The following is a 25810-nucleotide window of genomic DNA, read 5'->3' as shown; positions in this document are numbered from 1 at the left end:
ATATCATACTAAATAACTGATCAAAAGTGAAAATGTACAAAGAAGAATTAAAACAGAGGCCAAGTACTGCTCTGGTATCAAGTTCCCTCCATTGCCCAACTGTGTTATCTTTGTTCCTGAACCTCCTTCCTTAGAGGTAATATGGAGCTAACAATGCTCCTTACTCTACATACAGTTTCGTTGTGAAGCAGCATTTAGCATCAGAGTCAGAAGTGCCATTCCACATGCTTTAAAGGCAGTAATAATCAATGAACAGAGGATTCTTAGAGCTAAAAAAAGAGGTCAAAGATTAAGAGGATATACTTGGGCACCTAGTGAGATTGTTAAGAGGACAGTTGTCAACTAGAAGGTCAGTAATATAAAATATAGGAAATTAAAAATTATCACAAAACAGTGAGAGTATTGGTAACAAAAAAGATATTAAGCTATTTGTAAAATAAGCAGAATTAAAAACAAAGTAATTTTTTGAAAAGTATTAGGATGCAACTAATATTAAATGACTATGTCTGAATATCTCAATGGTTTTTATATCCTTTATAAATCTGAAGTTAATTACTGAAGTTACAGAACTATGACTATAAAATATATAAAGAGGCACTCCCAAAATAATGTGATTTTGTCATTCATGTTGTAGTTCAAAGACTTGTACAAATTTAATGAAACTTATTCTTGAAAAATAATGCAATGGCTAACAATTCTGTTCTGTATTTTTTAGCATACGGCGGCATCAAGAAAGAAGAGCAATCATGACTCCCATTTTAACAGATTTTTCTGTCCGAATAACTGGAGCACCTGCCATCATTTTCACCAAAATAATTTCTCCAGAAAATATGCACACTGAGGTCAGAGCATAATTTAGGTCTCATTCTAGTCTGAATAATGGAGTAGCTCCTCTTTGTATGTTAGGGGTTTTCATATTTTCAGAACACAGAATATTAAATTAGCTTGTTAATAAGTTACTGTTGCAGCTATTATTGAGCACTTTCTAGTACTGTTCACTTATTTTATGTAATAACTCGTTCAATCCTCATAATAATTATATTTGCTTCTATTGCCCTCATTTTACAGATGGGAAAACTGAAGCATAAAAAACTAATCCAAATAACTTGTCCAAATGTTCACAAGTAGTAAATGGCAAGCATGCTTTGCACCCAAACGGTCTGGCTTCAGACTATACACAACCTGTACAACCTCTTTCTAATGAAAGCACCAATATTACTGACAGATAATTTAGAGTTCTCAATTGGATTACCTTACACAGTTTTCACAACATCCTTATGAGATAGATATTATTAGTAGCCATGTTTTATGAAGGAGGCAACAGCAAAAGAGATTAGGTTATTGACTTGATCCTTGTTAGCCAATTATTGGTGGGTCCAGGTTTCAAGTCTGATCACTGTGTATCAGTGACTGCATGCCTTGAGCAGAAATGTAATAATAATGTGGTTCATCATAACTTTTAAAAGCTCTTCATAGTATAAAAATTCCGAAAATTTACATGGAACCACAAAACACCCCCGAATAGCCACAGGAATCTTGAGAAAGAAGAACAAAGTTGGAGTCTCATACTACCTGACATCAAAGTATACTATAAGGCCATAGTAATCAAAACAGCACGATATTGGCACAATACCAGGCATATTGATCAATGGAACAGAATAAGAGCACAGAAATAAACCCACCCGTTTATGGTCAATTAATACTTGACACAGGAGGCAAGAACATACATTGGGAGTCTTTCAATAAATGGTATTGGGAAAATTAGACAGATCCATGAAAAAAAAGAAACTAGATGACCAAATTATACCATACATAAAATAAAACTCAAAATGGATTAAAGAGTTAAATGTCAGTTGTGAAACCATAAAAATCTCAGAAGAAAACATAGGTAGTAAACTCTGTGACATTTCTCTTAGCAAGGGAACCCTCATGCACTGTTGGTGGGAATGCAGATTGGTGCAGTATGGAGTTTCCTCAAAATATTAAAACCTGAACTGCCTTATGACCCAGTGAATGACTTCTAGGTGTATATCCAGAGAAAACCAAAACACTAATTCAAAAGAATGTATGCATCCCCATGTTCTTTACAGCATTATTTACAATAGCCAAATTTTGGAAGCAGCCTAAGTGTCCATCAGTAGATGGGTGGATAAAAGAGCTGTGGTACATTTACACAATGGAATACTATACAGCAATAAAAAAGAAGGATCTCTTACCCTTTGAGACAGCATGGAGGGACCTGGATAGTATTATGTTAAGTGAAATAAGTCACTTAGAAAAAGGCAAATACTATATGATTTCACTAACGTGTGGAATCTGAAGAACAAAATAAATGAACAAACAAAATTTAAACATTTGATATATACAGAGAACTGATGATTGCCAGAGGGAAGTGGGTTGAGGGACTGGGTAAAAAAGGTTAAGGGATTAAGAACTATAAATTGGTAGTTATAAAATAGTCACAGGGATATAAAGTACAGGGAATATAGTCAATATAACTATAATATTTACTATGTGTGGTGCCAGGTGCGTACTGGAAATATTGGGGAGAGCACTTTGTGAAGTATAAAATTACCTGACTACTGTGCAGTATGCCTAAAGCTAATACAAAATAATGTTGAATGTAAACCATAAAAAAAAAAAGAAAACAAGGTTCTTCATAGAAATTTGTTATACTGAAAACTTCATAAGTTTTGCGATCACTTAAAGGCAGTTTTATGAAAAGTTCAGAGAAATTAGGTACAAATTAAGTCTAGTAATCCACGCTACTATAACTTTCCATTCTTTCCCTGAATTTTTTATAAACAATATTTTTGTATATGTTATCTTATTTGATATTTATAATAGCCCTATACAGAAAGTTAGGTTAGATATAGTGTCTTATATATCCACAGATGTTATATAAAAATTAAATCTAATATCTTACTATTACTTAGTAACACAATTGCTTTAAAATACATGAATATATTCCTTTTCATCATTACCTGAGGAATAAAATAAGAATTCTAACTAATGAGTAAACACAAGGTACTTGTAGGGAAAAGGTTTTTTAACAAAAACAAAAAAAAGGGATAATCATTTTCGACATGCTGTTCTTTATGACTTTATTGAAACAACCTGCTCTAAGCTGTTTAGTTTGTATTTGGACCAGTCATAAGTCTCCTTAAATCCATTCCCTCGGATGATACTAATGGAGAAGGTTTGTGGATGTCTCCAAGCTTTTGAACATTGTCCACATGCACTTCATGACCAGAGGCAGGACTTCTGCTTATTAAGTGAAGCTTCTGGGTCGTTTTTCATTTCTGTTTTCCTTCTCTGAATGGTTTTCCAGCAAAGAATGTTCAAGTGACTCAGTTATGCAGAGCAGCACCAGTCAAGTAGTGGACATCTACCTAACGCTGCCAAGATTTTAGCAGTTTGAAGTTAAATTAATTAGTCTAGCTGTTTTTGGCTTCAGCACTCTGTTTTGTTATAAATCATTTGGAATGTATCCTTTGGAGAGTACTCAGACCATACCACTTGTGATTGTAATTGCCTGCCTACAATTGCCTGTTTACATCTGTCTGCTCAGCCAGATTGTAACCTCCTCAAGAGCAGGTTGCCCCTCAAGGTCAACCTTATTCTTTGTGATATTCCTACCACTCCAGTATACTGCATGGTAATTAGGAGGTGCTGAGTAAATATTTGTTGGTTTGAATGAATGAATAAGACTATGCTAACGTCCTCCATCATCACTTATTGAAACAATGAGATATGAAAATGCCAAATGTATATGAAATAGTGAAAAATTCTTACTGTTTGTTGCGCTATAACTAGCACACAGCCTGACGCATAGCAGGCCCTTATAAATGTTTATTAAATTAATCCATTAAACTGTGTCGAGTAGCTGGGCTCACCATTTCTGCTATTCTCATTAACAAATGAACTTGGGTCCCATGAGAATTCATCATTGTAGTAAAGGTCAAATAAGTAAGAATGATGAATTATCATCTAATGGCTATCATGTTTCTTTATCTGTATTCAACCTTTTTTTCCTTCAGGAGATTTTAGTGTGTGGCCATTCCTTGGAAGTGAATATAACCACAAACCTGGATTTCTTCCTGAGTGTGGCTCAAGTTCAACTCTTACATCAGTTAATAGTAGCAAATATGACTGGACTGGAACCATCAAGCAAGGCCACAGAGGTAACTATTACCTGATTTTGATTAGGCCTACTGCATTTGTGCCAACTTTACATTCATAATAGGAAAACTAAATTAAATGCTTTCTGCTAATTATTCTATACTTAATTTTATTCAAAAGGTGGTCATAAATCATTTTGGATTGGTATTCTTTACGTTTGAAATTTGTTTGGTCTCCTTTCCTATAATTTATCATGCATCTTTGCAAAATTGCTGCGGCCTCGCTTCAGAAAGCCTCTGTTAAAAACATGATTTTATTACCCTGTTGCAGTTTTGAAAGTACAATGCAAGAAACCATGGTGTAGTTTTTTACTTACTCAGATACATTAAAGGGATAAGGCCTCTTTTGGAAATGAACTGTGTAGGAGTACTATGGGAATATCTTCAATAAATAACTTCTACAGTGTTCGTTTCCCAGGCTCAGTGAAGAACGGACACAATCATAAAAGTTGAATGTCTGCCTAGAATGTTAATTCTGATCTGGTGTTCATTGGAAGCCTGCATTGTAACCACAAAGCATGTCCCATGAAACAAAGAAAGCTGCTTGTTAGATGCTTCTCAAGATAGGCTTTCTTTGCTTTTGTTTCCATACTTCTATGATCATATCTGTGCTTAGAGTAAATCGTCTATAAAAACTCAAGTGAAGAAACTGTTTATCTATGAAACAGTCATTCTTTTTGTCGGGAGTTATGCACAAGGCTCTAAATTCTATTTATTCAGGAGGGAGTGAAAGAAAAGGTATTCCCTGAGAGCCACTTGATGCTAGGCAGCGTGCCAGGTGTTTCCATGTGTGTGGACTCGTGTGTCTCCAAGCATGTTACCCCAGCCACCCTCTGAGGGAGAGGGGGCGCTATCATCACTTTACAGATCAGCATCTTGGGGCTCAGAGACTGTGCGGTGCGTAGCCTACTGATGTCACACATATGGCAGTGAGTGGTGGATCCGAGATTTTATTTAGGTCTTTTAAGTCTTTGCTCTTTCCTTTCTGCCGCAGTTCTTGTACCATAATTGTTACATTCGTTTCTCAATCTTCTTTACTAAAATTTTTTTTAATGATAAAGCTTTTAACTTTCATAGATGGATATTCTCCAACTAGATCATTTTTACCACCTGTGAATTCTGTTTGCTTATTATCTCTTTAAACAAGTCTTTTTAAATAAGAATATAATAATATGACATGAAAACAAGTAGAGCAGAAAATATTTCCCCCTGGCATTTTTGATGAAGTGCTTGAAGCAAGCTGGCTAGGAAATAGTATTTTACATTCTGTTAATTTCTGATGTGTTTAAGGAATTTACACAACTTAGCAAATTGATTCTTAACTATTTACCTGTCTACTTCTAATGCCTATTATTAGTAGTATCTAATTTCAGTATAAAGGGACACTCAGAGTTAGATTAGTTAACCCTTAGCTGAATGTTGAGTGGTCACTCATAGTTCCGTAAATGAACGAGTTGTTGTTTTTGCGGTTTTAAAAATGTGTCTATGGTCCTTTGTTCCTTCTAGGAGATAATGTTAAAAGTTCAGACAATACACTGAAATACAATGCAGACAATACACTGAAAAGTGGTTAAGATAGTAAATTCTATTTTATATGTATTTTACCACAATTTAAAAGAAAAAAGCTATAGGCTCTAATGAAGAGAACAATTGGTCCTGTCCCCAGCCTCAGTGGGATGTGTCTGTGAAAATTTTAATATTAAAAAAGACCTTCAGCCCGGCCCATGTGGCTCAGTGGTCAAGCATCAACCTGTGAACCAGGAGGACACGATTGGATTCCTGGTCAGGGCACATGCCCTAGTTGCTGGAGTGATCACCAGTAGGGGGTGTGCAAGAGACAGCTGATCTGTGATTCTCTCCCATCCTTGTTCTCTCTCCCTCTCCCTCTCCCTCTCCCACCCTCTCTTTGAAATCATTTTTTTTAAAAGAAGACCTTCAGTGAAATAGAAGAATATTTTTCTATTCATAAATCATTTAGCACAACCCACCTCCGATAGTTAAAGAACATAAAGATGTTTTTGCTGCATAGAATACAATATATTTTGAAAGACCTGGTGACCTTTAAAACAACCACACTACTCTAATTTTAAAGAATTCTTTTTGAGCCCTGGCTGGGTCGCTTAGTGGGTTGGAGCGTCATCCTATGCACCAAAAAGTCATGGGTTTAATTTCCGGTCAGGGCACATACCCAGGTTGCAGGTTTCATCCTCCATGGGTGTGCATGCAGGAGGCGGCCAAATGATGATTTTTTCTCACATTGATGTTTCTCTCTCTCTCCTCCCTCTTCCTCTCTCTCTAAAATCAATGAGAACATATCCTCGGGTGAGGATTTAAAGAAATCTTTTTGAGAAATAAAGAAATAAAATCAGTATGGCTGTGTTCCTGGGGAAGTGGAGGAAGGAGTACGTGTTTGTTAAAAATGTGTACCATGATGTTGTGAACATCTATTATTTCATAAAAATGATGGATTAATGATGGAAATCCCATTGATCAGGACTGTAGAAAGAACCCCATGAATTACAGGCAAGTAAATGTCACATCTGTTCTAAGCTCACCAACTGATGGAAGGTGTTAATATTTTTAGACAATCTTTGACAAGCTTTTATTTGAAAGATTAATTTTAAAATGTATTCAAGAATGTGGCAGAGGGATTTTTGTTAGCAGAGTAAACATTCCAAATTTTAAACAAAGGGGAAGAAAGATGGACAAATTTTTGGAAATAGAAGTAAAAACAATGGAACACTCTGAGGATTATTGCTAGGAGCAAACTTATGATGAAACTTCCATGTACGTAGCTAAAAGAGGAAGTACTTTAGGTAATAAATGACCAGCTGAAGGTTTAGGCAAATTGCCCCCAATATTGGTCAAAATTTTTCCAATACTTTTGCTCTGAAAAATGTACTTTATATGGTGATTGATACACTTGACTTTCTTCCTTTTCCTTGTTGGAATAATGACAAGGGAAGTGACCAGGCACTTGTTACCATGTGATTACAAACATGAGGATAAAAGCCATACACTAAAAATAGCAAAATGAGCAGATAAAGTGATCCTGAGATGTGAGTGACATCATGGAGCCTCTGCAACCAGCCCTGGACTTTAGCTTATGAGAAGGAAATAAGTAAATGGTTAAGCTACTAATATTTGGCTTTCTGTTACTTGAGGCCAAACTCAGTCCTCACTGATACAGATACTTTTACAGAATTTAAGTTAGAAATGTTAAAACCCTGGGAAAGTGCTGAGCACACCATAAAATTTGACGCTGAGTTAAATGCTTGCACTATGAATTAATAGATTGATTGCTTAATTTATAGGTATTCCTATTATTGTTCATTAAAATAGATAAGATGTATATGACATACACTTCAAAATAAATGGAAGAAATTGATGCTTTACTGTATCTTTCGCGGAGACAGGTGGGGTACATAAATGCTAGGCTGAAATGTTTAGGGACACAGGAATCCAGAGGAGTTGAGGTTGACCGAACTAGAGAACAATTTCAGCAGGTTGTTCGCTTCAAAGCTCAGATCCATTATATCTTGAGACATAAATAACATATCACATTGATGGTAGGTATATCTTGAGACATAAATAACATAGTTACATTTTCCTCTATTCTCATATAATACAATATAGTAGATTTAGTGTAGTATCAGATTAAGCATTTCAGTTAGGATTTGAAATAACTGTAGCATATAATATCACACATTGTTTCCTATAATTTCTTTTAAAATACAATCTTAAACCTGACTAAAGAGAGGGTGAGAGGACTAAGATTGCCCTGAGTTATGTTTATTTGGCTGTAGTAATTACTCTCTTATTCCTGAATCGCAAGTAATCATCTTATTAAGCCTACTTACAGAGGTAGTGTATGTAAGGAGTAACACATGCTCATTTTCAAATCAATGTTTTAGAGTAAATAAAACTTTTGTAGCAAAATAGAAACCATATTTTAGGGGCAGTGAATGGAACCACATCATTGAGGATCTGAAGGTGGGGTTCTTTGATCCACACGCTACATATCCTGGAGAAGAAAGAACAATTTATAACACTAATTGAGCATTTCTTCCTTTGCTTTTTCTCCTTCCTCCTCTCCCTCCTCCTCCTCCTCCTCCATGTAACCACTTGGTTTTAGGCATTTCCTTAGCTTTCCTTTCCTTTCGGTCTCTGGTAATGACTCACTTGGTATCCTGCCTCAAGCATGCTTGATACCTCTTTTTATACTCTTTTTGATAGCTAAAAATTATGTTTTTAAGCAAAATTTTATTTACAAGAAGTTTATTTTAGCCATCATAAAATCCACAGTACTTAGTCAGTGTTTCTTAAAATTTCTGAAGTAATGGATATTTCCACCAAAGTAAGGTTTATTTCCCCAGACTTTCTGCTATTATTTATTGTATTTGGCTTCTCTACAATCATCTAAAGAATTACGAACTCCATGAAGCACTCGCTGTGTCCTGCTGTCAATGAAGCATGGTGAAGTTACATTTTTAAAAAATGTAAGCAGGTCAGAGCAGGTACATCTTCATTTCCAGTCAGCTCCTGTCCTTTCAGGACTACTGTCTCCTCTCAAATCTTCTCCCCAAGTCTCCTTCATCTGTTCTTCTGTGTTTATTTTTTTTATTGCAATTGCTTTATTAACTCAAAAGAATGTCACAGTGGCTCAGTGCACTTAGGTATAATCTTGTAAGTGTTCAATTTGCCAGCCTTTTTTATACATTTTTGTAGGTCTACTTGTGACACTCAAGCACACTTTGGCACAGAGTTCTTTATTGTCATCAATTTCTTGTCATGCTTCTCTTTTGCAGTGACTCGTATCCACAGTATGTGGTTTTTGTAAAACAAACAAACAAAAAAAAACTTTATCTTTGACATCACCCCAAAGAAATCCATTGGGGTGAGGTAGTAGTGATTGTGGTGGCCATCCAATGGCCCTGGTCGACCTATTCACCTGTTGGGTAATCGTTCATTAAGAAACTAGCACACTTTTATGGCGTAGTGTAGGGGAGCTCCATCTTGCAGAGAGAAGAAGTCATCATTATCATGCTGTCTCTGTAATTGTGGTGAAACAGTGTCCCTCAGCATGTTAAGACACGGGTCATGTGTAACAGTTTGTATGGAAAAAATAGGTCCAGGTACTCCTTTACAAGAAAGATCCACCCAAACTGTAATCCCAGCTGCTTCAGCTGTCCTATTGTTACATAGACACGGTTGTGCCAATTTACAGCAGCTGGAAGTTTAAAATGACCTTTGTTTGATCACATAATTTTATCAACGATGCCATTGCCTTGTCTTTCTTTATTCAGTACCACTTTGCAGAATTACAAGCTGTGATCTGGGTCATCCTCTAAAAACCAATCAATGAAGCAATCTTGGCCAATACATTTTCAAACCTAAATGTTGCATAACATAACTCAAAGATCTATGGAAAATGCCTAACTCAATAGAAGTTCTTTGTTTTGCTTTGCAGCGAAGTGGGGCGGGGGGGGGGGGGGAGGAACTCTTCCTAAATACATGGCTCACGAACATTTCATTTTCCTGGGTGGTAATATTGACCACTTTATGGACTATTATAGATGGACCCATTTTTGTCATATTTATTGCATATTCTGAAAATTGTTGGTCTATTTAGTGAAGGTGTATAAAATTCTTCAGGCTATTTCTGTCGAACCTTTTTGGCATTCTGTCTTCCAGTAATGTTTGAGTATCCACTTTCATTGGTCATTGGTTAAATTACCAGCCATCATTACCTTCTGGTCTTCATCTTTCAGAAGGAACTGAGCAAGGGAAATCAAAGTATCCTAGCGCCAGTAGAAATAGTGAATCCAGCAAAGAATCAAAGAAGGAATAAAGTACAGGAGCTGGAATACTGAGCAAAGGTCCAGGTCTGCAACTCATACTGAATCAACCTTATACTGTTCTATGTTTATAGTTCATCCTGTTCATGCTAAGTTGTAAGTCTTCTCTCTGACCTTAAACTCTCTCTTCAGTAACTGCTCCATGCTCACATATTTTTCTTAAATTTCCAATGCTGTCTTTTAATACCATATTCCTTTTGACCTACAAAAATTGTATGTAAGGAGGAAAGCTCTAGGAAATTAGGTTATAATGAATTCCTTATTATCTTTTCAAATAAAAATATAGTAAATGATCTGGCTGTCCAAAATAACCGAGGGTCCAGGGTTTGCTTGCCTTTCTGTCTGATAAGCAAACCTCTGGGCTTTCAGTGCTACTGCATAAATGAATCGACTTTTAAAAAATATTGATGTCAGAACTATGGGAATGTATATAATTCTCATCTAAGATCTCACAGATTTTTAAAATGCTTATTTCTAGAACTTTGGCTCTTCATCAAAGGTTTTTTGTAGCAAATGACTAAAAATCCTCTCACAGAGCATAGACATATATAAAATCAACACCAAAGCCTAAACCAAGTAGTCTTCCTTCTACCTGTTTAAGATCCCTGGTACTCAGCAAATGTGCCCTAGATGCTTTCCATCTTTCTTTCTAAAAATTGGCCCATTCAGTAATGCACCTTTGGAAGACACAGAAGTCTGCTGGCAATAGTGATTTCCTGTCCTGTCACAGTGTCTGTTACTGAGGGAACTACCCGGGATCTGTAGCTCTAGTAACACTTACTGGGTGCTCCCTATGTGCCAGATGGTCTAAGTGTTTTATGGAACTAACTTTTTAGTCCTCATAATAACCCTTTGAGTTGGGGGCTTTTTCCCTCATATTTCACAGATATGGAAATAGATTTCCCCAAAGTCCCATAACTTACCCAAGGTTCCATCGCTAATAAGTATCCAAATGAGGCCCCACTCCCCAGTGATAACATATTGGTTAAGAGAGCTGTTGGCGATAGTTCTGTGATCTCACTGGTATGGATGTAGTTGTTTATAGGCAGAATTAAACAATAATAATATAATTAATAGTCATATAAATAGAATTGTTCTCATGTAAAGTTTGCCTTTTATTGTGTTGCAGTGGTAAGCCATTGAAGTATCTAAAACGGGTGGGGAACGTCTGGCCTGTGGACGGTATGAGGCCCAGGAAATCATTTGGTCTGGCCCTGCCAAGGCATTAGGAATGAGTTAATTAAATGTTTGAATAAATATAGCAGGCTAATTTTTAAGTTGATAATTTTGAATGGCCCACGAATGATATTATAAATATCCAAATGGCCCTTTGCAGAAAAAAGGTACCCCTGATCTAAAACAAGAACGTGACATGATCAGATTCACATTTGAAATAGGGGCAGGCCATTAGGTAGAAAGAACCCTGGAAGCTCTAGCAGTAAGATCCAGAAAATGAGAGTCTGAACTGAAGCATTGTTTTAGGGAAGAAGAGGAAGAAAACCAATAATGAGCTGACTCTGCATTGGCTGAGAGGATGTATATAAGGAAAGCCATAGGAATATAGATTCTACGTAATTCATTATTATTCTTTCTGAATAAGTATATAATAAATGAACTGGTTCACGGCTGCATGAGTTGAAGGAAGGATAGTGCTCCAGACCATTATTTCCCTGGCTGTTCTGAGTGAGTGGCAAAGGACCAGGACTCTCCTGCCACGGTGTGTTTGGTTATAGGCTTCAGCTATTACTGCATCCGAAGGCCACAGAATGGGTCTTCCTTGCACCTTGCACCTTCTTGAACTCCTGAGCAGCTCAGTATTTCATTGATGTCCCCAAATAAGAAATGTTGTCTGGTCTGTTGTCTTTTTTTTTTTTTGTCTGTTGTCTTTTTACGGGTTCAAGAGAGGGATATTATTTATTTGTTTATTAATTTTATCTTTAAATATAGAAAAGACAAAGATATTTAAATGTCACTGGGAAGGATTCATTTGTAAGAGAGGCTGAAGTATACATGATGAGAAGGAAAAATCAGGTGTGTAACTTTCCTAAACTAGTGAGAAAATAATATCCATGAATAAAAGTAGAGGGCTTGACATTAGGATAAATGATACCTTTTCTAATGTATTAGAAGAGGAAAATGAGAGGATGGTCACAGATCTAAGTAACAAAAGAGTTTAATAATAGGGAGTTGAAGGGGTATCTATTTGATGAGTTCTTATTCCATGAAATAGGTGTCAGAACAACTATTAAGGAGTGGTACAGGGCTTAAAATTTTGAGATGAGGAAGCTGCTTATTCTACTTAAATTTTAATTTTTTACCTAGTAAATATAGTTTGGGATCTATAAAGATGCACACAAATAATCCTATATAATAAAAGCCTAATATGCATGGACCGAACGGCTGAACGACCGTTTGCTATGACGTGCACTGACCACCAGCAGGTAGATGATCAATGCAGGAGCTGCCCATAGGCCCCAGGTCAGCCAAGGCAGGTGCCAGCGGGGGCCTCCCAATCACCCCGCCAGTCACCCCACAGGTAGGCCCTAATCGCTGGCCAGGCCTAGGGACCCTACCCATGCACGAATTTCGTGCATCGGGCCTCTAGTGGTAAAATATAAAGATTTCCAAAAATTAAGACCAGAGGAACAAAAACAACATAAATTTTGGCTATGAGCCCTGAACCTCAGATCTGGCTCTTAACTTCCTGGCTGCCAAAAGGGAGATATAGATACTAATAAGTTGCTTGAAGGTTTTACTGATTTTTAGAATATATAGATATTTTTAAATAATTTTTTTATTTTAGATTTACAGAAAAGCTACCAAAATAGTATAGAAAATTCTCATATGTCCTGCACTCCATTTTCCCAATAATTAACATCTTACATTAAATTTATGGCACATTGATCACAACTAATAAACCAATATTACTACATAATATTAACTAAAGTCTATATTTAGATTTCCTTTTTACAAAAAAAAGTTACTAATGTACTTTTTTGCTCCAGGATCCCATTGAGGATACACTCCATTACATTGAGTTATGTTTGCATGGGCTGCTCTAGACTATGACAGTTCCTCATACTTCTTTTTGCTGACTGTAACAGTTTCGAGGAGTACTGGTCAGGTATTTGTTAGAATGTTCTTTATTTTGGATTTGTTTAATGTTGAGTGGGGAATATCTATATAAGTCATTTGGAATTCTCCTGTACAGGATATTTGCCTAGTCTTCATTTAAGATATACTGTATATTATAAATAGAATGGATGTGCCTTTAACACTCAAAAATTATGAAAATTAATTACTAGTATGGATTACAACTGTAGTTAATCCCTTCTAAGCCAGGCATTTCTATAGTCCCTTGGAGATTTAGTATCTTCCTATGCAACGTGAGAGATTTGGACCATGCTAGTTGGCCTTCACCTCACTTTCTAGTCTTGCACTGGGGTTTTTGATGACCTGAGAGAAAGCCCAAGACTGACCTCCAGTGGCAATCCGTGCTGCTGTCCAAGAAATAAATGCCTATTTGTTGACTTGAGATAAGCTGGAACCAGATAGTTAAGAAAAAGTAACACTCACTGCAAGGAAGTTTCTAGTTTGTTTATTTTTTAATTGTAGTTAGTAAGTCTCAACCTAGAGATGTTTCTTTTAAGAAGTTACCCAAAAATATATTTTTTTCTGTTCTTCTGAAATTTGAGCTACTTGAAAAGAAAAACTGTCTTCATCATTGTATATAGATAAGTGTAATTCTGGATATAACCATTTCATGAATGTCTCTTCTGCTTAAGTAATTTCTTCTTAATAATTCAGTAGAATTTTTTGAAGTCATTTTAGTTTTTCTAAAATATTTTCTGAAGTTAACTTCCCCTTTTTTTTGTTTTTCCCCCAAGGCTTTCTCTCCTCATAGAACCATATTCACATAAATTCTAAGAGACCTTTGCCCCATTAATCTCAGAAGATGTTTGTGAACCTTTGGAATTTGTGTGTATACCTATAGGGAAAAATTCTCTAATAATATTTTTAGCATTCTCCAGGGGATGGATCTAAGTTTTCTAGGTTCTAAAATTGGTCCTTTTTTAAAAGAATGCAAATTACAAATAAAAAGTTTGGTTCAAGGCCTTGAAAAAAAATGTCCTATGCAAGCAAGAGGCTTTGAAGCTGAAATTTCTTACTAACAGTAAGTCTCCTTCAACCAGATTTGGATTGAAACTGACATTACCACTATATTAGTTTTCTATTGCTTTTCTAACCCATTACCACAAATTTAATAGCTTAGAACAAACATAAGTTTATTATCTTTAATTTCTTTAGGTCAGAAATTTGATACAGGTATCTCACGTGACTAAAATCAGGGTGTGAGCAGGGCTCCATGTGTTTCTGGAGGTCTTAGGGAAGAATGCATTTACTTGCTTTTTCTGGCTTCTGGAAGCCTCTTCCATCTCATGGCTCATGGTCTACTCCCTCCATCTTCAGTGCCAACAGTGGTGGGTCAAGTCCTTATTGCATCACATCCCTATGACCTTTCTTCTGTCATTATATCTATCTCTAACCATAGCAAGAAAGTTTTCAGCTTTTAAGAACGCATATGATTTACCTCAGCAGAGTTTGGTGGCTGTAAAAAAAAAAAATGAAACTAGACCACCTTCTTATACCATACACAAAAATAAACTCAAAATGGATTGAAGACTTAAGTGTTAGACTCAAAACCATAAAAATCCTAGAAGAAAACATAGGCAATAAAATCTTGAGCATTTCTCATAATATTGCTTCTGATATATCACCTCAGTCAAGAAAAATCAGAGATAAAATAAGCAAATGGGACTATATCAAACAGCAAAGGAAACCATCAATAATATGAAGAGACTACCCACTGAATGGGAGAACATACTAATGATACATCTGATAAGAGTTTAATGTAAAAAATTTATAAGGAACTTATAAAACTCAACAACAAAACAAAAAAAATAAACAATCCAATTAAGAATTGGGCAAAGGACCTGAATAGAAACTTCTCTGAAGAAGACACACAGACGGTCAAAAGACATATGAAAGGATGCTCAACATCACTAATCATCAGAGACATGGAAATTAAAACTACAATAAGATATCACCTCACACCTGTCAGAATGGTTATCATCAATAAATCAACAAATAGGTGTCAAGGATGTGGAGAAAAGGGAACCATTGTGAAAAACAGTATAGAGTTACCTCAAAAAATTAAAAATGGAACTGCCTAATAACCCAGCAATTCCACTTCTGAAAATATATCCAAAGAAACCCAAAACACCAATCAGAAAGATGATAGGCACCCCTAGGTTCACTGCAGCATTAATTATAACAGCCAAGATCTGGAAGCAGCCCAAATGCCCATCAATAGATGAGTGGATAAAAAAGCTGTGCACCTTTACTCAATGAAATACTACTCAGCTGTGAAAAAGAAGGGAATCTTATCTTTTGCAACAGCATGGATGAACCTAGAGCAGTGATGGCGAACCTATGACACACGTGTCGGAGGTGACACGCGAACTCATTTTTTTGGTTGATTTTCTTTTGTTAAATGGCATTTAAATATTTAAAATAAATGTCAAAAATATAAGTCTTTGTTTTACTATGGTTGCAAATATCAAAAAATTTCTATATGTCACATGGCACCAGAGTTAAGTTAGGGTTTTTCAAAATGCTGACACGCTGAGCTCAAAAGGTTCACCATCACTGACCTAGAGAGTATTATGCTAAGTGAAATAAGCCAGTCAGAGAAAGCCAAAGTGCCATATGATTTCACTTACATGTGGAATCTAATGAACTAATAAGCAAAATGGAGACAGACTCAGACAGAGGGTGTGATATAGGTGAAGGGATTAAGCAAAGAGGAAAAAAGAAAGACTCATAGACACAGACAACATTATAGTGATTGCCAAAAGGAAAGGGGTGTGGGTGGAGGTAGAAAAGGGTAATGGTAAGGTAAATGGTGATGGAGGGAATCTTGACTTGGGGTGGTAAGTACATAGTACAACATACAGGTGATATAGATTGTACACCTGAAACCTGTATAATTTTATTAATGTCGCCCCAATAAATTCAACAATAAAAAACAAAGATCTCATGTGATGGGCCTAGCCGTGATGCTGGGAAGACTAGATGCTGCTGTCACTGTTAGTGATCCTGGGGCCAGCTCTGTGGGACCAGGCCCTTAAAGATAACCACATGGCTGAAAATGGTGATGAAAAAATGGCTCCTCTGGAGGCCAAAATCTGTCATCAAATTCAGTATTATTTTGGTGACTTCAATTTGCCATGGACAAGTTTATAAAGGAACAAATCAAACTGTATGAAGGCTGGGTATCTTTGGAAATAATTATAAAATTCAATAGGTCAAACCGTCTAACAACAGATTTTAACGTAATAGTAGAAGCATTGAGCAAATCAAAGACAGAACTAATGGGAATAAGTGTGAAGATAAAACCAAAATCAGAAGATCTAAACCCTTCCCTGAAGTGACTGATAAGTATAAAAATGATATAAAACCAGATCTGTTTATATTAAAGGCTTCCCTACTGATGCAACCCTAGAAGACATAAATGGTTAGAAGAAGAAGGTCAAGTACTAAATATTCAGAAGAGGGGACCATTGCAGAAAGCATTCAAGGAATCAGTATTTGCTAGGTTCGATAGCACTCAATCTGCTAAAAAATGTGAGGAGATGCCTGGACAAAAGTAGGAAGACACAGATTTGCTGATACTTTTCAAGGAAGTTTACTTTGAAAAAGAAAAAAAGGAAAAAGAAAGCAAAATAAAGTTCAAACTAAATTATGAGATAAAGAAGAGCAAGAAGAAAAAACAAAAGTTAGCAGAATATGCTGAAATGAAAAGTCTGAAGAAAAGACTGGCTGATTGCTGAAATTTTCAGGGAACCTAGATTATCGACCTATAGAGAAGATTTGCACATCCTTTTCTCACACCATGGTGATATCAAATGGATAGACTTTGTCAGAGGAGCAAATGAGGGGATAATCCTATTTAAAGAAAAAGCTAAGGAAGCACTGGATAAAACCAAAGATACAAACAAGGGTAACCTACATTTAAGGAACAATGAAATGACAGGAGAGTACTAGATGGAGATGTGGAAAAAGAAGCATTGAAAAAAATCATAGAAGATCAACAAGAATCCCTAAACAAATGGAAGTCAAAAGGTTGCAGATCTAAAGGAAAAGGAAAGGGAGATAAAGCTGCCCAGACTAGGTCTGCTAAAGGGAAAGTACAGTTTCAGGCAAGAAAACTAACTTGATAGTGGTGAGTGAACGTGATGAAAATGGTGCATCTGGACCAATAAAAGAGCAGAAGAAGAAACAGACAAAGAACTTGCTTCAAAACAGTAGAAAACAAAATGATGCCAGAGACCCGTAGTTTAGTAAACAAATTTTTTTATTTTTTAAATTAGGTTTTCAGTTGCTTTTGTCTCTGGAGGCCTTTATTTTTTTTCTATATTTTATTGATTTTTTTATAGAGAGGAAGGGAGAGGGATAGAGTTAGAAACATTAATGACAGATAAACATCGATCAGCTGCCTCCTGCACACCCCCTTCTGGGGATGTGCCCGCAGCCCAGGTACATGCCCTTGACCAGAATCAAACCTGGGACCCTTCAGTCTGCAAGCCAATGCTCTATCCACTGAGCCAAACCGGTTAGGGCAAGAAGGCTTTTTTTAAAAAAAAACAAAAACTGAATTAGGTCTACTTCAGTGTAGACCTGTAAGACAGGAATTTTTTTGTTGCTGTTTAGCTTGTCTTTGTTATTCAAATGAGGATTTTTTTAAAAAAATGTTCAGTATTATTTCAGATGATTCAAATATCAAAAGAAAAATTCTCGTACTAAATTGCCTTTGTAATATGAGAATGTATTAGTACAAACTAACAAAATATATAATATATAAAAGGGGGAGGGGATCCTCATGTGATTAGATTGAGCCCCACCCACATAACCCAACATAATTTTCCTATTTGAAGATCTGCAACCTTAATCACTTCTGGAAAGTCCTTTATGCCATGCAAGTTAACATATTAACAGGATCTGGGGATCAAAATGTGGACTTCTTCAGGGGGCCATTATTCTGCCAGACACAACGACATTGGAGTTATGTCTTCTTTAGACTTAATAATGATGACCAATGACATAGTCTTACTGACTCAGAAAGCAAGCATTACGCTACCTACCAAAGACAACGGCGTCACAAACAATACAACCAAAAGCCTCAGCGTATTTGTTAGTAAAAGACACAGTACAGAGAAAAGTGTTAGAGATTGCTTATTGTGTATCTTATTTCAATTTGGAGATTAGTGTTATGCTGTTATAACAGTTTGTCCCTGACCTAAAATAATTGTTTTTCTGAAATTTAAATTTTTCAAAACAAAAATGATTGCTGGCATTTTCTCAATTGTTTGTAAATCTCTTTAATGTATGATTTAATGAACGACAGCTAGATTCTCATATCTGGTACAATATTCAATCTGTTCCAATATGCTACTTTAGTTGAAGTATAGGAAGAAAAATCCAGCTTCACACAGATATGTAAAGGGGTTATTTTAATAACCTTTAAGATAATTGTAGGTGTTCTTCTTTGATATATTAAAAACTTGAGATATGTCACTTTCTTTTTTTTTAATATATTTTATTGATTTTTTACAGAAAGGAAGGGAGAGGGAGAGGGATCAAGAGTTAGAAACATCAATCAGCTGCCTCCTGCACACCTCCTTCTGGGGATGTGCCCGCAACCAAGGTACATGCCCCTGACCGGAATCGAACCTGGGACCTTCAGTCCACAGGCCGACGCTCTATCCACTGAGCCAAACCGGTCAGGGCAAGTAGTTTCTTTTTTTTAATCTACTTACAAATTATGTTTCCCAGAAATGTTAAGATTGATGAAAAGTTATGCCATTTTGAGTAGAAACAAATATGTTTTTGTTATTTTGGAACATTCTGTTTTTTAAGCTTATTTCTCCTATTTGAACTACTTCCAGTAGTTTCATTTATCTAAAGAAATTTGGAAAGTAAATAATATCCACCCTCATTTTAAAATGAGAAAACATTGAAAATCAATTTTTATTTATTTGTCTAAGGTTGACCAATTAACTTGATGTTCATTTTAAGTTGAAACCAAGCATTCTGATTCTTAATTCCAGTGCTTTAGCTTTTATAGGCTACTTTCATAGAAAGTCTAGGGGAAATACCATGAAACCCTAGTAAAAGTCCAAAGTGTAGGCTTAATTTGTCTAGGACATTAAATAATCATCTTTCAAGCTTCAAATGTGATTATATAGGCCCTGGCAAGGTAGCTCGATTGGTTAGAGCATGTCCCAACGTGCCAAGGTTACAGGTTCGGTCTCTGGTCAGGGCACATACAAGACTCAACCAACGAGTGCATGAATGGGTAGAACAGAAAATCAATGTTTCTTTCTTTCTCTCCCTCCCTCCCTTCCCCTTTCCTCTCTATCTCTAAAATAAATAAATAAATAATTAAAAAGTGATTATATAAATACTATTAGAGGTTGGGGAAATGCATGATAGTGGTCAAAGAGTACGAACTTCTAGTTAAAACATGAATGAGTTTTGGTAACCAAATGTACAACATGGTGACTGTAGTTAACTTTGTATCGTGTACTTAAAAGTTGCTAAGAGAGATTTTAAATGTTCTCAACACACACAAACTTAATAGTTAGGTGAGGTGATGGATGTGGTAACTAACCTTATTGTAATCATTTCATAATATGTGCATGTATCAAATCTTCACATTGTACACAGTGCTATAGGTCTATTATATTTTCATAAAGCTGAAAAAATACTCTTAGATTAGCAATTGAATATGAATTATATTTACATTCTAACATTCTCAATCTTAGTTCCCTTAAGTAGTGTTCTATGGAAAATGAATTCATTTACTAGTAAACAGATTAAAGAAAAATTTTAAGAATAAGATATACATTTAGTTATTAAACCTCTTACTACTGCAAAAATACATAATAAGATTTTTGCAATAAGCTGAATGAATTTGTTACATAAAAATCTACAAATTGCCCTGGCGGTGTGGCTCAGTTAATTGGGTTTCGTTCTATACACCAAAAGATTGCTGGTTCTCCATCAGGGCACATGCCTGATCCCTGGTAGGGGGCATGCATGAGGCAGCCCATTGATGTTCTGCTCTCACATGGATGTTTTTCTTTCTCTCCCTTCTCTCTAAAAATCAATAAAAATACATATTTTTAAAAATCTACAAATTAACTTTCCATATAAAATGCAATAAACATAAAAAAATTATGTATGGATATTTTATTAGCTGATTGCAATATGGTTGATTTTTGTCAGTGCTTGATTTGTGAGTAGTTTTTGCAAAAACTATACTATTGGGAAGAATTTTAGAGTGTATATCAATATATCTTAAAATTCTCAAGAATCAAATGTTATCGATAGTAGTGATGGTAATAATAGCAATAGAAAAGATCAGGTACTATATGCTCTTTTATTACATGCAATAGCTTATTTAATTCTCAAATAGCTCTGTTGGCAAGATACTGTTATTACTAAGAATAAATAGACCAAAAAAGGCTTTGGGTTTCGTAGTCACTGCCACATATTTATATGTCATGGGAGTAATTTTACTGCCTAAAACGGGTTTTTCACCTTCTAAGCAGTCTTTTAAGCAGTTTTCTGCTTTAGAACAGGAATTTTGTGGTAAATGTTTTGTTTTTTATTTTCTAAATTCATTTCTTAGCAGAATCTGACTTTAGTTTCTATTATAACACTAGTAAAATGGACTGGAAAGTCTCTTAGTCTTTATATAAACCTAATGTTTTTTTTCTTTCTAGAAATAATGGACTCAGAGTTTGGATTTCATTAAATTTTTTCATATAAATACAGATGGATGAAGGATAATATATGTAATGGATAATAATTTTAATTCTGATTTTAGAGGGGGGAGAGAGAGAGAGAGAGAGAGAGAGAGAGAGAGAGAGAGACATCATTTTGTTATTCCACTTATTTATACATTCATTGGTTGGATCTTGTGATTGAACCTGCAACCTTGCCATATTGGGATGATGCTCTAACCAACTGAGCTGCTCAGAAAGGGCGATGTGTAAGAATTTTAGGAGTCTATGTCTGAGGGCTCAACATGATAAAGCTGATAATGATGATAATCATATAGTATGTACTTATTAGTTAAGCATGGTAAGCACTCTTGGAGCATTATCTCGGTTCTTTCTCTAACCTCATAAAATATTCCTAATTTCCACAAGGGGAAACTGAGGCACTGGTCCCCCCCCCCCCAAGATCATATAATTGGTAAGTGATGAAGCCACGATTCCAACCCAGATCATATGTCTCAAGTGCTTGCTGTCTTTGCCATTAGACCAACAATCTGTATTTCTGATCCTGGTTTTACCACTTACCATTTGTGTGCTTGGGCATGTTTCTTAACTTCTTTAGACTTAGATTTTTCTCATCTGTGAAATACAAATAAGAGTAGCTGCTCTTAGCTTTTCATAACTTTTTTAGGGCAGAAAAATTTTGGCTGCATTTTGGGGCTTGTGAGGATAAGTCAGGGAACAAAGGGCTCAGCGCAGTTCTTGGTACACAGAGTGCTCAGTAATAACGTCTGTGGCAGTGATGATGCTGCAATAAAGTCTCTCTTATTGAGTGCCCCAGTTCCTGCCGGTGGCCCTTACCACTGTGCAGCAATACTAGATACCCTCCTAACTGACTCTGCATTCTATCTCATTTTAAGCCAGTCCATTATACACAGCAACCAGGAGTCATTACTCCCAAGTTTATTTAGGGTTGTATCACTCCTTTGTTCAAAACCGTCAATGCTTTCCCTTTGCCGACTGAATTAAATCAGAATGCAGCCATTTACGGAAGGCTTCGCTTCTATCTCCTGCTTTATCTTTTCTACACAGAAACATGTACAGTTCTCATTGGAGGTGGGGATAGTTGTTTGGAAATATTTTAGGTTGTCAGAATTACCGAGCACCCACAACCTGCATTTAGAGTGTTGGGACCAGGGATGTTCCAAGTCCTTCTGTGAGTGTGAAAGTCTCAGACACAAATGGTATCACCCAGATGTGGGGGGTCAACTTCTTCTACCTCCTTTTTTTCCTGTTATCATTCCTTTATCCTGCTAGATTTAAATTTCTCTACCCCTCCTTCTAAATCTGTGGATGTGGCCATCTTATTTAGCCATCAAGGCCAAGCTTAAATATCACTCACATCCCATACCCCTCCAGTTTCTACTTTTAAAATGGTTACTTCTTAAATCTCTTTACTCTTTACACCTGTCTATAATTATTTCTAGTGAAGATTATTACAGTGGGACCTTGACTTATGAATTTAATTTGTTTAATTTAATTCATTTAATTTAATTCGTTTAATTCATTTAAATTCGAGTTTAATTTATGTTTTCTAAATCAGTGTTTTCCTCTTATCAGAATGGAGTTTTATGAGGCAATTAGAGCATTGTTTTTTTATTTGTTTGCTTACTTATTTACATTCCTATTTGTCTACCTTTGTATTCAGCATCCCGTGCTTCATTCAGCAAGGCTGAAAATATAGGCAGGAGTGGCATCTTTACTTCATTCTGTATACCAAGCAGGAGACAGCATAAACTCTTTCATGAAACTAGGTGCTTAGTATGTTTTGTTACATGGACTAGTTAGTAGCCTGGAGCATAAGTTCAAGGTGAAAATGTTTGAAGGCCTTCATACTATTTGGTGGTAAAGTCTCATAGATGTCAAAGCTCCGCAGGACCAGAATGATAGGTTAGGTAAATGTAATGCTAGGTAGATACAGTTTATTTTAACATGTTGGCATCCATCAAAAAACTATATACTTGGAACAAACCATTTAATCCTAGAAAAAAACCAAGAAGATATTGGCCTTTGCTTTGTGTATATGGAAGCCTCTTAGTACTTACTTAATTTCCACTTTTCCTCAATTAAATAAACAAGAATAAATTAAATGACAAATTCAAGGGAGTACATAGATTTACACTTAGAGATTACTGGTAGTCTGTCTAGGCTAATGTGATTTCACTAGAGGAAAAATAACTCCATGAAAAATCTTTTATCTTAAATTATTATTCTTTTAAAAGTGTTTCAGTATGAGAAAGAAGTCTCATGGGTTAGGGAGATTTTAACCTGAGTTTATATGGGGATTTGGACTTGAGCCAGATTATTTAAAAAGAGCTCTGCCTTGCTTGATTATTTAAAACAGAATTTAATGCTTTCATTATTTGAATTAAATGTAAATTTATTTTATTTTGTCTCATACTAAGCAAAAGGCAAATGCCTTTACCAAGTTGCATTATCAAATTTTTGCTTGTCAAAATCAATATCAAGAGGTTTATTTCATATCTATTAAAATTTGTCTTTGTTTCAATGCAAACTTCAGTAATTTTTATTATATTAGTAATTATATTATTAATCTTCTAAATGAAGTAATAAAAAGCATAGAATGAATAGAAAAGCTGGGTTCAAATCTTCGTACAAACCACTTAATGGCTTAGAAAGGTTGGCAACCTGTTTGATTTCTCTGAGTCTGTTTCCTTATCTGTAAATTTGGGAAATACTCCTTAATTCTTAACTTTATTGTGAGACCTAGAAGGAATTATATGATAAAAAAAAAACACAACTTAGGCTTGGCTCTTAGTAGATACCCCTTAAATATTGTAGTAATTAGCACTGCTGGAATTTGCTGCCATAGGTTAATTTATAAGTTTCTTAAAAAGTTTTTTTTAAATAAGGAAGACTGTACACTTAAATATGTTTTGACAGCTTATATTTGTTAATTTTCTGAATTTCTTTTGGATTATTCCACAAATCTAAACTAAATGAGAACTTGCATGCTGTGGTATTATGAAAATAAATCTGAACTAGGCATCAGAGGGATCTTGGCCAAGTCACTTTATCACTGTGGCCTTTAGCATCCTTCTGTATAAAATGGGAGAGTTAGGGGAAGGGAATTGCGAAAGTGAAGTGAACGCCCCTTTCAGTGCTAGAATTCAGTGATTTGGGGGGGTGGGCGGGGAGGGTAAGGGGATATTATCATTCTGATTCATTCCAAAGGTCCAACTTCTTTTCATTATTCTATTGTCCTTGTTCTTTAGTTGATACTACATACATGTATGTGTAAGTAGGTGTTTTCTAAATTTGATGATGATAATCACTAGGGATGCTCATGAAAACTGGTTGAAAATCTTTAGAGATTCGGATTCAATAGGTGTTGGTAGAAGGCCCCAGGAACAATAGTTTAACAAGTGTCTTATCATCAACCCAGTTTAAATTGCTATGTTCTTTTATATTTTATCTAAAAGCTATTTAGATTTTTCTACTCTTTTGGGGGGCAGGGGAAGAGTCTGTTGGGACTAGTCTCTGAACATTTACTTCATTCAACAAATGTTTATTGTACGTTTACAGTGCCAGATAATAAAAGAGTATACTGGCTAGTTAGAGAATTATAAAAAAATAACAGGATAGTGAGTAATAGATGTCTGAAAAAGAGGATGAGGAGCAGAGAATAATTAGTTCTGCCCATAGAGGTGAAGGAGATAGTAGGCAAAAACTTATAAGAAAGGTAACATATGGGATGGACTTTGAAGGATAAATCAGTATTTCCCAGAAGAAAATGTGGGGGAAGGTTTTACAAGAAGCGGGAACAATGTGAACAAGAAATATCAGATACAGCTGGACAACTTTGAGTAATGTGGTAGATGGGGCAGTTCTGGGATGGGTAGATGGGGCAGGACAGTGGCTGGAGGAAAGCTGGTCCTAATATGATGTTAAACAAGGTTGTACTTCATTCTGAGGATAGTGTAATGGAAAGAATGGAGAGGCACATAGGAGTGTGTGCTTCCAAAAGTCCACACTGCCCACTTGTAAAAGGTGCATTTGAGGAATGACTACAAACAACAGGCCCAGTGAGAAGGCAGCTATAGGCCCTATTGAGAGTACTAGGTACTGTGAAGGGCACAACCGCTGGAGTCAGATGGCCTGGTCTTGAATTCTGGTTCTGCCACTTACCAGCAGGTTCTTAAATTTTCTCATTATGTATTTGTGTTTAAGTTTTTTCATCTATAGACTGGGGCATAACTCTACTACTATTGCCTAGAGTTATTATGAGGATGAAATAAGATGATATGTTTAAAGCACCTGAAATAGTGCCTGATCAGTTATCTATCTGATTGACTTGGGCCTGAATTTTGAACCAATTACACCCATGAATTCTTCTCTGAGACACATAGGATGAGTGAAAAACTAGATTTTTGTTCAAATGGGGAAATTGGAATGGATGATGGGCAGGTAACCAATGTCTGCTTCAGTTTCTTTGGTTGGTTTTATTTTTCCTCTTCTGGCTTTTCAGATCAATATAGAATGTTATAGAGTATGAGTTTTGGTGTAAGTCTAGCTTTCAGAGACCAACTCTGGCCTCATCCCTCTATGCCTCAGTGTCTTTGTAGGAATTATGTAAGGATTAAAAATAACCTTAAGTGCCGAAACCGGTTTGGCTCAGGGGACAGAGCGTCGGCCTGCGGACTGAAGGGTCCCAGGTTCGATTCCGGTCAAGGGCATGTACCTGGGTTGCGGGCACATCCCCAGTGGGAGATGTGCAGGAGGCAGCTTCTCTCTCATCGATGTTTCTAACTCTCTATCTCTCTTTCTTCCTCTCTGTAAAAAATCAATAAAATATATTTAAAAAAAATAACCTTAAGTTAAGGGACTTAATACATAAGGACTC

General features: G+C 35.9%; 1 protein-coding gene and 1 pseudogene across 1 annotated transcript in view; both read left to right on the top strand.

The window, feature by feature from the left end:
* VPS13B (vacuolar protein sorting 13 homolog B) overlaps positions 1 to 25810 on the top strand; it is a 583949-nt gene that overhangs the window by 343551 nt on the left and 214588 nt on the right. Inside the window, exons 33-34 of the mRNA XM_023763624.1 lie at positions 716 to 842; positions 4041 to 4184. Of these exons, the coding sequence (XP_023619392.1) occupies positions 716 to 842; positions 4041 to 4184 (271 nt within the window). The remainder of the gene's footprint in view (positions 1 to 715; positions 843 to 4040; positions 4185 to 25810) is intronic.
* Positions 16241 to 17422, top strand: LOC102423318 (annotated as a pseudogene).

This window comes from Myotis lucifugus, unplaced genomic scaffold (assembly GCF_000147115.1).
Source record: "Myotis lucifugus unplaced genomic scaffold, Myoluc2.0 scaffold_294, whole genome shotgun sequence".
NCBI lineage: Eukaryota > Metazoa > Chordata > Mammalia > Chiroptera > Vespertilionidae > Myotis > Myotis lucifugus.
Note: the sequence above shows the minus strand (reverse complement) of the source record. Positions and strands in the feature narration are given on the sequence as shown.